Here is a 12902-nt window from a genome sequence, read left to right as displayed (position 1 = left end):
ACAGTGGACCTCAGCTTTTGCGGGAGGGTTCGGACTTTTGACGCGTAGTCATACAGTGTGCACATCGTTTTTTCGGTTCATACTTGCATGAACCAAACAATAAGTACAGTCAATTCTTAAATAAAGTATTTTAAGTGCATGTTTTGTTGAACAACATACATGTTTTGATAAAACACTGAAAATATTTGTGTTGGACTGTTTTGGCTGTAAGCTATACCACTAAGCGTATCATTCAACGAAACTGGTTACGTAGTTAACACTATTTACTGCTGATGCATGCTACAGTTTTTAACGCACGTGCGATAAACTTACAGAGTGTCTGCACCACTTGGATCGCCTTTTTCATAATATGGAATTTATTACAAAGTATTTATTTCTGAGCCGATTGTTTTGAAAATTGCACACACAAATAGTGATTTTGTTGTTATTTTTTTTTTATTATTATTATTATTTTGTTGGTGTTGTTGTTGTTGCAAAACACTTTTCTTTACTTCTTACGTGAAGCAGAACTGAATTTATTTGCAAAACAAATTTTAATAGAATTTAGACTATAGCTACTTAGCAGCTATTTTAGTCTTCGTGTGAAGCGTAGAAATACTAATAAAAAGGTAGATATTTGAATAACAACTGTCTGTTTATAAATATTGATATGCTTACGCTCACCGAAACTAGTTCATCTTTGATACTATTTTGTCCAGAATTATGAAAATTATGAAGGTGTTCGTTCTTCAAATATCAAATTAACTTCATTGGCTGTATGACACTGGTGACCTGGTCATCACCTAGGAGCAGCCAGCCGTATGTCTTGAAGTTCTTAACACACGTACCTGTGTTAACATCCATGTGCAACCAAAAATAAAGTATGGAGTTCTCACCAACGGGTGTGTAAGAAGCCTTTATAATATGTGCACAGATAGCAATGTTGGGTGAGTAAATCAATATGAGATCGTACAAATGTACTGTTTTTTACAGTCAGAGCTTGAAGTACGACATAGATAAACGTTCATTAAAATTTCACCATCAGTCGTGTGAGCACTTTTGTTTTAAAAACAACTTCATGAGGCTCGCATAATACAATTTTTATTTCGAATATATGATATTGACGATGCCGAAAAATGCTCCAGTAATAACCTCTATATATAAATTTGTATATGTAACGTATGACTATCAGCAGGAAAGCTACGATTTTAAAGATTGTATTGACTAACAGAGACTTTTTAACGATTGTAATTACATATAAAAAAAAAAAAATTCTGCAAAAAATATTAGTGGCTGTATATTAAATGTGTTCTGGTCGTTCTAATATTTGTACTAGGTTAAATTTAATTTTATTTCCTAAAATATATTTGTTTCGTACGTATGAAATTATTTGAAGACAAAATCCAGTTTGGGCTTCTTACAAATATTAAAACGACCAGAAACACATTAAATATACAGACACTGACATTCTAAACAAGAAAATATATTTAACATGTAAGTATAATTGTAAAACAAATTTATTAATCGGAAACATTTTACAATGCAGCAAACTCAGGAATGCCCCTTTAAAGCTAATAAACTATACTATACTGATGAAAAGAAATAAAGGTTCACACCAACACTAACAAATAAAAATAACTAGAACCCAAGTTAATGTTAAACGTTTGTTTTGTTTAACGACACCACTAGAGCACATTGATTTATTAATCATCGACTAGTGGGTGTCAAACGTTTCAAAGCGCGGCACAGCGTACAAAATAGTGGTACGGCTCGAGGTTGTCAGACTCTCCTTTCAAATTCACCAATGAAAGAAATGTTCACAGATGCAACATTATTATTTGTGTGTGTGTGTGTGTGTGTGTGTGTGTGTGTGTGTGTGTGTGTGTGTGTATTTAAAAACCTACATTGTTCATCGCCACTGATTGAATAATGGACCCAGGCTTGCTGTAAGCTGTTGACAATTAGTTTAAGAGTAAGTGTAAACATCAAGCCATGTAAGCACCATAAAGAAGAAAAAACAACAATACAACTACGTCAATATCATCGTTCACAATTACATAAATCCTAATATGTTAAATTACATACTATAGTCCTGTTCATTTGTTTGGACCCTAGTTTTTTTGCAAATGTTACGTTTAATCCTATTCAATACTTGTTTTCTTTACATACACAAACCCAAACCTCAACATAATTATTTCATATACAATTCATCATCTAAAATGCACGAAAATTACTTATTTCCATTTTACAAAAATCTCTGTATGTTTTGAATGCAGGTTATTTCTCATATAAATAACTACGGTTACCTGCATAACAAAACCATCTATCTATAGTATGTTTCAAACTAATGTATCTTGTCCACCTTCATATTGAAATATATTGTAGTATGACCTATTTTTAAGAAACAATTTGGAAACATAAATCAACAAACAATTCAGGAGCGCATTCAGACGGGGAGTCTAGGTGACCCCCCCCCCCCCCCCCCCCCCATTTTTGTGAAACAATATATATTTCAGAATACACCAGAAATAAAAACTTATCCCATCCACCTGTTCAAAAGCAAAAACTTCTGAATCCGCACCTGCTATGTCATTAATATAATGTAGTGATACAAAAATAAATAAATGCGGGTGCTATTGGGGATGCACCACTGTAAAGTAACAATAAGACAGGTTGATACATTATGACTGTCAGGTTGTATGTCCATGGATAGTATATATTTATCATTTATTAATGCACGGGCAAGTGTTCATCTGAACGCCACGTTCCCTTTTAGAGAGGGGGTTTGGAGGTCTTAATATCGTGATGTTGATTGTGACATATTGCACAAACACGTGGCCAGAATATTGTATACCCGCGACTGGTGCAGGCGTGGCCCTCTGCCTAACCCCACACCCACATCTGGCTTCGTATGTAGGTGTATTTTATTTGGTTTTATATTGATTGTCAGTGTTTTGTAATACACGTTTAATTTTGTTCAATTGATAGGTTGTTTGATTTTGACTGATAATGAATGTCATGAGAATAAATTGTGTTAAGTGTTAAAGAGTTAATTAATGCATTAAGCGTTATATGCTTTATGGGTAGGGAGAAGCAACTTAATCACGCGACAAACTCATTTCTTAACCACTGTCTTCGTTAAGGGAGACTAACACGGGTGGTATTTTATTTCTTATAAAACTATTTTGCTTTCTGAAATCTTCCTCGATCTTTATTACATATTTAACGGCATCAAAGAAGTGTGTAGGTGTGACAGAGTTCAAACCAAACGCTAGTTCTTTCCTTATCATGCTAATTTTGCCATCATTATGACGAGCTATCTGCCGTTTTGCTTGACTCCAGATCAGTTCTACTGGATTCAGTTCCGAATGTCTTGGCGGCAGTCTTAGGCATAAGTATCCATGGCGTTCGGCAATATCATCAGTAACAAACTGCGGTGCACATTTGTTACTTTTCACAAGATCATAAAGAACTGGTTTTGTCCTGTTATTATCAAAAGGTATTTTCCTTTTTCGTAGCCACGACTGTATGTCGTTCTTGGACATCGTCTTGTCTCAGTTATTTTGTTGTGGTAGCTAGCATTATCCATGACATTGACAGAAGGCTCTGGTAAAGAAGGCATAAGTTGTCCTTCAAACCATTTAATAAAATGTTCGTGATTCATCTCACCATGGCAGTCTCCGTGCTTATATCCAATTAAGGTTCAAGTACTCTGACCTGGCCACGCACTTCAGCTATCTGGGCTAGTTAGTTGTTAGTTGATCGATAAGCACGAAACTAAATTGAAAAGAAAAAGAAATTGCTGCCATTGTAAACTTTCCAGACTAATAAACTATTATTATATTATTATATACTACAATTACATAATAAATATAATATCGTATTTAGGATATCAATGTCTGTATATCCAATGTGTTTCTGGTCGTCTTAATTTTTGAACGTAGGCCAAACTGAATTTGGTCTTCCAATAATTTCGTACGTACGAACAAAATTATAAAATAAAAAATAAAATGAACTTAGACGTAGTACTAACACTAGGACGATCAGAAACACGTTTAATACACAACCACTGATATTTCGTGCAAAACAAGTGTATGTGAAATACAGCTGTAGTCATTAAAACGTGTCTGTTATTCGGCAAGATCTTAACAATGGCAACAGACTCAGGATTGTCCCTTTAATCGCTGCATGTAATTTCTGTCAGAATATTAACACAGAGTAGTTTTTTTTTTTTTTGGAAAGTACACGAGCAAACAGAAGTCATAAGTTGGAGATGTAGGTTCCTGTATTTTTTGTTCTTACACACCCGTTGTTGAGAACATCATGCGTTATGTTTAACATATGAGTTGGTTTCACACGTATGTGTGTTAAAAATTTCAAGACATACGACTGGCTGCTCCTAGGAGATGACAAGGTCACCAGTGTCATGCATCCAATAAAAAACAACACGGTGGAAATAGATTACACTATGACGTATAGTTAATCTGACAATCATGAATCTGTGACGCGTAAGTTATCTACAAGTGCAACGGCTGTAAATAACTTTTAGGCGAAAACGATGTTAAAATTTGCTTAAAACCTGGGTTTTTTTTAGGATATGTACGGAATAGAATAATACATCCGTGCCCGTTAGATACCACTTATCTCACAACTCGTTGTTTAAAAACGTATCAAACTCGCTTTCGCCCGTTCTAAAACAACTCGTTGTGAGATAAGTGGTATCTAACGTCACTCAGGTATTATTCTCTATGTAATGACTTTTAGATCCTGTATATAATTGTGAAGTAAATAGTCAGTAAATGTGAAGATATGTACGCGGGTGTCTGCTAGATGTCAGTTTAAGCAATACAATTCATGTTCTCTTTGTTTTATTACACAGAAGTTTAAAACATGACTAATTCGACAACACAGAAAACATCATAGTGATTCATACACCTATTCAATGTATGGCCCGTGGATAAATGAACATTCCGATGACCTATGATATTTTTTCTCTAGATATTCCAGTAATATAAGAATACCTTTATAATGTGTGGAAATTTCAAGAAGGTGTAATGAATTGTAAATTTTTGACCGAATAGTATCATCTCCCCTTAATTTTGTTGTGTGTGTTGTTTTCTGAACGCTGGACAGCTTTCAGTGTAAAGCTGTTGTTTAAATGTTTTTGAATTATGTTTGGGTTTTTTATAATTCCCATTTTTATCGGCATGATATCCACGCACAGATGTATACGGTGAATATGACAAAACGGTATTTAAAAATAAAGTAGTTGATAGATGTTTAGCTAAAAATCAAATATATGTGACTGATAATCAGACATATATGTATGAAAAATTCAAAAGGAGACTGAGGACATACTAAGTAAAAAGAAGAGAAGAAATACAATCTAAGTTTTAAATACATTATGATAAATTGACCAATATTTGTTGACTTTATCATAATTGCACGCGGAAAAGCTGCTGCCTTCGTAACATAATATTCAGTCAACACTTTTTGGATCCATTTCAAACTGGGTACATGTGTATTGAAGTGATTTTTTTTTAAATATTAAGTGTTTTGTAACAAGTATAATGACATAAATGGGATCATTATTTCTGGTTTTAAAGCAAACCAAAAAAAACTTTAAAAAATAAAAAAATCTTCATTAAATTTAATGTTTTTACATGAATCCAGTTCTGAATATCAGTCCAAATTGAGTTGATTAAAGTGTATTCCCCAAATAAATGGATAATTGTACGAAGTTCTAAATTACATAAAAAACAAAAACAACAACAACAAAAAACCCACAAACACTTCAGCCAAGAAATATAACCAATTTTACAAAAATAGGTATTAACAGGAAGTATATTATGAATTATTTTAAACTGGAATCAGCGCAATTCACTACTATCAGTACAGCAAAAACGAATTATATTTATATACTGAACAGCATTGAAAACGCACCGCTAGTTGATGGTAACAAATGTGATTGGGGCGTATATCAGCATTACAAATTCAATGAATAAGTACCGTACTACCTTATAGACCATGCATGACGAAGAATAACTTACAAAAACGATTGCCTGAACACTCAATGAAACACAACACCAAAACACAACATGTTGCATGCATAGCATGAAAAACGCAAATTGAATGTGCAACTCATGCTGATTAGGGTTATAAAAGATGATCTCTGAAAAGCCACTTTCATTTATGAAGTAGTCTTTGAGGGAACGTTAAACAAATGATGGCAAGGTTGACAGCTGAGGAACGAGAACGTGCCTTAGGCACGCTTCAAGTCGGAATTTCGAGTAGAGTCATCGCACAGCGGTTTGGATGCCACCATACAACAATCACTAGACTCCATAGGAGATACCAGCAGACAGGAACCACCAGGGACCGTCCACGTCCAGGCCAACGACGTGTTTCGACACCACAACAAGATCGCCATATTGTTCGCCTCCATATTCGTGATCAAACGCTGCCAGCTGCCAGGACTGCACCAACTTTTCAAGGTCGACGAGGGGTTATCAGCGCAGATACTGTGCGTGGCCGTCTTCGCTCTGCTGGGCTGCGTGCTCAATGACCATATGGTGGACCTATCCTGACTGATCGACATCGAAATGAGCGCCGACGTTTGGCAGGAAGGTATCGTCATTGGACAGTACAACGTTGGCATGGCGTGCTGTTCCCTGCCGAATCCCGTTTACATTTAATGAATGCTGATGGTCGGTTGCGGGTGTGGCAATTGATAATATAGTTATATCATTATCCATTTATAATAAACACTATTTATTGAAAGTATTGTATTAATGCAATATAGTTTGTTTTAAGACATCTATGAAAGAACCCCGATTTCTGTTCGAAAGATATATATGTAGTTGTGTCTACCAACAAGAGAATAGCATTTCAATATGTGGCTATCATATAATTTTAAATAAAAAGACTTCCAGAGTGAATATTTGATAAAATGTAAAAATAAATTTTAAAATAACAAAAACACATATAGTGAGCAACACATTAAACAAAGATGAATACCTTTATTCTATAAAACAACCATGTTTCAGTCTTTGAAAAAGAAAACATAAAAAAAACCATGCCGGATGTTGGGGTTTTTTGCCAAATTTAGGCGACACTTAAAAAAAACCCATAATAATAATAATTATAATAATATAAAATAATAATAATAAAAAAAAATAATAATAGTAATATAATAATAAAGAAAGAAAGAAATGAAATAAAATACAAAATAAATAAGAGAGATGTGCAGCAGAGGAGTCGTGTGAGAACTTTGCTCCGTTGATCTCGGTCAAAATGGTTTGAGTTCCGACCCAACATTTAGTTTGAAGTTTTATTTAGTAATGTTTTTGTAATTGGATTTGATATGCCAGCACATAAAAAACGCCACCCTTAAGAACCGCCCCCCCCCCCCCAAAAAAAAAAAAGGGAAAAAAAGGGGAGGGGCCAGTTTCCCAAGACACCATGACGGACATGGAGCACGTGCACGCGCACAGTACACGTGATGATAATACGAGTGAACAAAATCAAGAAGGCAACTACACAGCGAGTGAGTTGGTTCGTACAAATACAAATATAACGCATGAAGTTCGATGAAAATATAGCAAACAAATTGCAGTTGATACAAATGGAACTGAAAAAAAAGAAGTTTTATTTAACGACGCACTCAACACATTTTATTTACAGTTATAAGGACCACACATATTCTGAGAGGAAACCCGCTGCCGCCACTACATGGGCTACTCTTTTCGATTAGCAGCAAGGGATCTTTTATTTGCGCTTCCCGCAGGCAGGATAGCACAAACCATGACCTTTGTTGAACCAGTTATGGATCACTGGTCGGTGCAAATGGTTTACACCTACCCATTGAGCCTTGCGGAGCGCTCACTTCGGGTTTGGAGTCGGTATCTGGATTAAAAATCCCATGCCTCGACTGGGATCCGAACCCAGTACCTACCAGTCTGTAGACCTGTTCCCAGTGGAAGACACCGACCACCCGTCGCTCGCTATATGTATACTCCCTCACTGCAATAGAGCGGCCTCCCATTGGCCGAAACCTATCAGTCCATCCAGAACAAAGCAGCATGCACAAACTGCAATACATTTCAGCCTATCATATGTAATACTGGCAGCCATAAATAACGCAATATATCATCTGTAATACTGGCAGCCATAAATAACGCAATACTTTTCACAGGTTTGTTACACCGACTCACCAAGAACATTGAAGGCTGAAAGGACAGTACTGGCTGAGACTGCTTACAAAATCCGGAAGGCAAAGACGTGGAAGACGTGAATAAGAGTAAATGACATTAAAGTTATTCTAGAAGTTAGAAAAAATATCAACACAAGATCGGTAAAATACAACTGACTGAACTGTGCTACAGTATTTTTCCAGTAATAGTACTATTATTACAGAGAGTCATGTGTTTAAGATCGTATTTTTGTGTAGGGGGAGGGGGATATAATTATTTCAGTTGGCATGTGGTATGTGTGGACTTAAGAAACTGCCTGTACTGGTCTACAGAAGCTGAATATTTGTAAAATTATTTCCAAGTGACAATGTAGCTGGACTATAACACTAGAGTGTTTGTATCGTGTGCTATGTGGAATGTCGTGTGTAGACAATTATAGTACTGACTAAGTTATGGTCAAACACATACAAATTGTCTGTGCAGTGGGCTAGTTGTTAGTTGTTAGTTGTTAGCTGTTAGTGAGAGAATAGAGGGTGTAGTGGTATTACACCTACCCACTGCGTCGTTAAAACTCGCTCTCTGTGGGAGCCATACCGGGCTGCCAACCCAGTATCTACCAGCCTTATGTCCGATGGCTTAACCACGACACCACCGAGGTCGGTAGTTCAGTCTAAAATCATAATTGCAGTACATCGGAATACAGAAATACCTCATATTCCTAGCCACCACTTCAGAAACCCGTTCCACGTGACAGCCAAGAGCACGTAGCTTAATTGGAAATGTGACTGGTGACAAAAAATTACTTAGCTGCCCAGCATGTCATAAGTCGTTCTTAACATTGAAATAAAATTAAATAAAATAAAATAAAATAAAATTAAATTAAATTAAATTAAATTAAACAGTGTGTTTTGTTTAACGATACCACTGAAGCACATTGATTAATTAATCATCGGCTACTGGATGTCAAACATTTGATAATTCTAACATGTAACCATGAGAGGAAACTCGCTATATTTTCCCTAATGCAGCAAGGGATCTTTTATATGCATTATGCCACACACAAGATAAATAAATAAATAAATAAATAAATAAATAAAATTAATTAAATAAAAACCAATTTTTTTTTTTAAAATAACAATAAAGCATTAGTAATTACAATGATTATAATCAAAAAATAAATAAAGGTAATTTAAAGTTTGTTTTGTTTAACGACACCACTAGAGCACATTGATTTATCAATCAACGGCCATTATATGTCTAATATTTGTTAATTTTAACGTATAGTCTTAGAGAGAAAACCCGCTAATTGTTTCCATTAGTAGCCAGATATCGTTTTTTTTTTTATATATATATAAATATGCACCATGCCAAAGACAGGATAGCACATACCATGGACATTGATATACCAGTCGTTGTGCACTGGCTGGGGCGAGAAATAACCTAATGGGCTCATCGCCATGCATCGATCCCAAACCGACCGCGTATCAAGCGAGCGCTTTACCAGTGGGCTACGTCTCCACACGTGGTTCCAAAGAGCTTGTAAAATGTGACATCTGCAAAACAATTACTTTTTGGCCTAGCACAAGCTAAATAGTTTTTTAAAGTTTGTTTTTCTTTAACGACAACACTAAAGCACTCTGATTATTTAATCATCGGCTATTGGATCCATGTCAAACATTTTATCATTCTGACTTATAATCTTAGAGAAAGAAAGAAATGTTTTATTTAACGACGCACTCAACACATTTTTTTATTTACGGTTATATGGCGTCAGACATATGGCCAAGGACCACACAGATTTTGAGAGGAAACCCGCTGCCGCCACAACATGAGCTACTCTTTCCGATTAGCAGCAATGGATCTTTTATTTGCGCTTCCCACAGGCAGGATAGCACAAACCATGGTCTTTGTTGAACCAGTTATGGATCACTGGTCGGTGCAAGTGGTTTACACCTACCCATTGAGCCTTGCGGAGCATTCACTCAGGCTTTGGAGTCGGTATGTGGATTAAAATATCCATGCCTCGACTGGGATCCGAACCCAGTACCTACCAGCCTGTGGACCGATGGCCTAACCACGACGCCACCGAGGCCGGTTTCTTTGAGAGGAAACCAGCTACATTTTTTCCATTAGTGGAACGAGATCTTTTATATGCAACATCCCACAGACAGGATATCGCATATCCCGGCCTTTGAAATAGCAGTTGTAGTGCACTGACTGGAACGAGAAATAGCCGAATGGGCCCACCGACGGAGACCGATCCTAGACCGACCGCGCATCAAAACTGAATAGAAACAAGTGCATGTCATACAGTCGTTCATAACATTGAATGATGGCAGTTACCCATTTTAGAAGGTGTGTGTTTGATATCACACAACATCGTGCAAATAAATAAATAAAAAACTAATCATATTTTTAAAAATAATAATAATAAATAAATAAATAAAATATTATTATTATCAATAATCAATAAATAAATAAAACTAATCATAATAATAAATCAATAACTAAACGTTTTTTGTCTTAGTCTTAGAGAGAAAATCCCCCACATTTTTTTCCTTTAGTAGAAAGGGATCTTTTATGTGCACCATCCCTCAGACAGGATTGGACATACCGTGGTCATTGATATACCAGTCGTGGTGCACTGGCCTGAACGAAAAATCTACGCGTATCAATCCGAAACCGACCGCGCTTCAAGCTAACGATTTACCACAGGGCTACGTGCCGCCCTCGAAGACCATGCATGTAAAATGTGACATCTGCAAAACAATTACTTCTTTGGCTAGCGCAAACTAAATAGAAACAAATACACGTCATATACTCGTTTTGAGCATTAAAGCGGCATTCCCTGGAATATTTTATTATTTAAGTACCACGTGCGGTAGATGAACCCATAGCAGTGACTGCATAGGACAAGTCGGAGAATGTGAATGACCTATTACACTGCATAGCTTGGAACGTGCACGGGGGCTTCGGTGAAAAACTATGTGACGATAATTTCAAAAATCATATTTTACTATACGACTTAGTTATTCTATCAGAATGTTGGTTGGAAAACGATTACGAGTTAGCAATTGATGGTTACGAATGTTTTGTGTTTGCTATGAAACGCCGAAAGTGTTTTCAAGGCGGTGGATTGATCGTAATGATCAAAAACAAGTTTAAGCCATTCATAACGGTTGTAGAAAATAGCTATGATAGTATTATTTGGTTGAAAATTGATAAGCTTCTCAGTAAACGCAATAATGATACATTTATCGCCTGTGTTTACCTACCCCCACAAAATTCGTCCTACTATAAATTATACGAAATCGATATTTACCAGGAATTACATAACAGTGTCGAATTGTATTCGGGCTTGGGTGATGTATTTTTAATTGGCGATTTTAACAGTAGAACAGCAGAAAATGCTGACTATATAAAATTTGATAATTTGGACAATACTGTCCTTGGCCATATAGAAAATGTATGTTCGTACACAGACGATCTGATTGAGGACAACCGTTCTAACCCAGATAAAGGAATCAACGGATTTGGGCGGCAGTTACTTAATTTTTGTAAAACATCAGGCTTCCGTATTGTTAACGGACGATGTAATAATGGCTTCTCCAGTGATTTTACCTTCAATGGTTCGCACGGTGTAAGTGTTGTGGACTATTTAATTACAAAGCCAAGTTTATTTAAATGTATTGAATCGTTTAATTTGGGATGTTTTAATCAATATTCAGATCACGCCCCTTTGCTCGTATCGCTACAGCTAGTCGGCCTCCGATTGGCTGATGGGAGGGAGGAAGAACCAGGTGAAATAGGTCACAGATACGATAGGTGTCGATGGTCAGCTGCTGACTACACACCTCTGTGTTCAGAGGCTTTACGTGTTAACATCGATTTATTGAATGCTTGTTTACTTATAGATATAGAACATTGACAACAGGGTGTGGATAACATTATTGATAGTTTTACTCATACTCTAAAAGATATAACAGAGCAATTCGTTGTTGCGAAACACAAAAGTAGAGGGAAATCTTTAGTCGGTAACAATAATAGTGGCCAATACGAACAAAATATATTCTCGCATACTAAAATCGACAAATCATGGTTCACTCATGATTGCAGGGTGTTGTATAACCGATATATGGATTCCCTGCGTGCATTCAACAAGCATACGTGTGACAAAAATCATAAATCACTGCATGAATGTAAACATGAGTATAAGAAAATGGAATTAAAACTGAAAAGACAATACAAGTTACTAGAGGAAAACCAATTAGATTACTTACGTAAATATAACCCTAGACAATTTTATAAATATTTTTCAAAAAGTAAACAGAATCGAGCTGATATAACATTAACTGAATTTTTCAATTATTTTAAGGACAGTAGTTCCGTTGATATTAATTTAGATACGACTTGTGGTTATGAAACCAATGAAAATAGTGATACTGTGTTTGATGAATTAGACAAGCCAATTAATGAAAGCGAGGTCTTAGCAGTAATTAGAGAATTAAAACGCAACAAAAGCCACGGGCTAGATGGTATTATGAATGAGTTCTTTATCGAATTTGAAAATATATTATTGCCAGTGATTTGTAAGTTATTTAATGTAATACTGAACACTGGATTTTACCCGACTGTATGGTCAATTGCTGTCATTGTACCAGTCCATAAAAAGGTAATATAAATGATCCGAACAATTACAGAGGTATAAGTTTGGTAAGCTGTTTAGCTAAG

At 35.9% G+C, this 12902-nt stretch overlaps 1 protein-coding gene across 1 annotated transcript in view; it reads left to right on the top strand.

Annotated features, from left to right (window-relative positions):
* The window catches only part of LOC121387213 (alpha-1,6-mannosyl-glycoprotein 2-beta-N-acetylglucosaminyltransferase-like), an 8613-nt gene extending 2047 nt beyond the window's left edge, over nucleotides 1-6566 (top strand). Inside the window, exon 2 of the mRNA XM_041518239.1 lies at nucleotides 6246-6566. Coding sequence (XP_041374173.1) covers nucleotides 6246-6566 — 321 coding nt within the window. The remainder of the gene's footprint in view (nucleotides 1-6245) is intronic.
* Nucleotides 6567-12902: the final 6336 nt, after the last annotated feature.

Source organism: Gigantopelta aegis, chromosome 13 (assembly GCF_016097555.1).
Source record: "Gigantopelta aegis isolate Gae_Host chromosome 13, Gae_host_genome, whole genome shotgun sequence".
In the NCBI taxonomy this organism is placed as follows: domain Eukaryota; kingdom Metazoa; phylum Mollusca; class Gastropoda; order Neomphalida; family Peltospiridae; genus Gigantopelta; species Gigantopelta aegis.
This window is presented reverse-complemented; position numbering and strand designations above follow the sequence as displayed.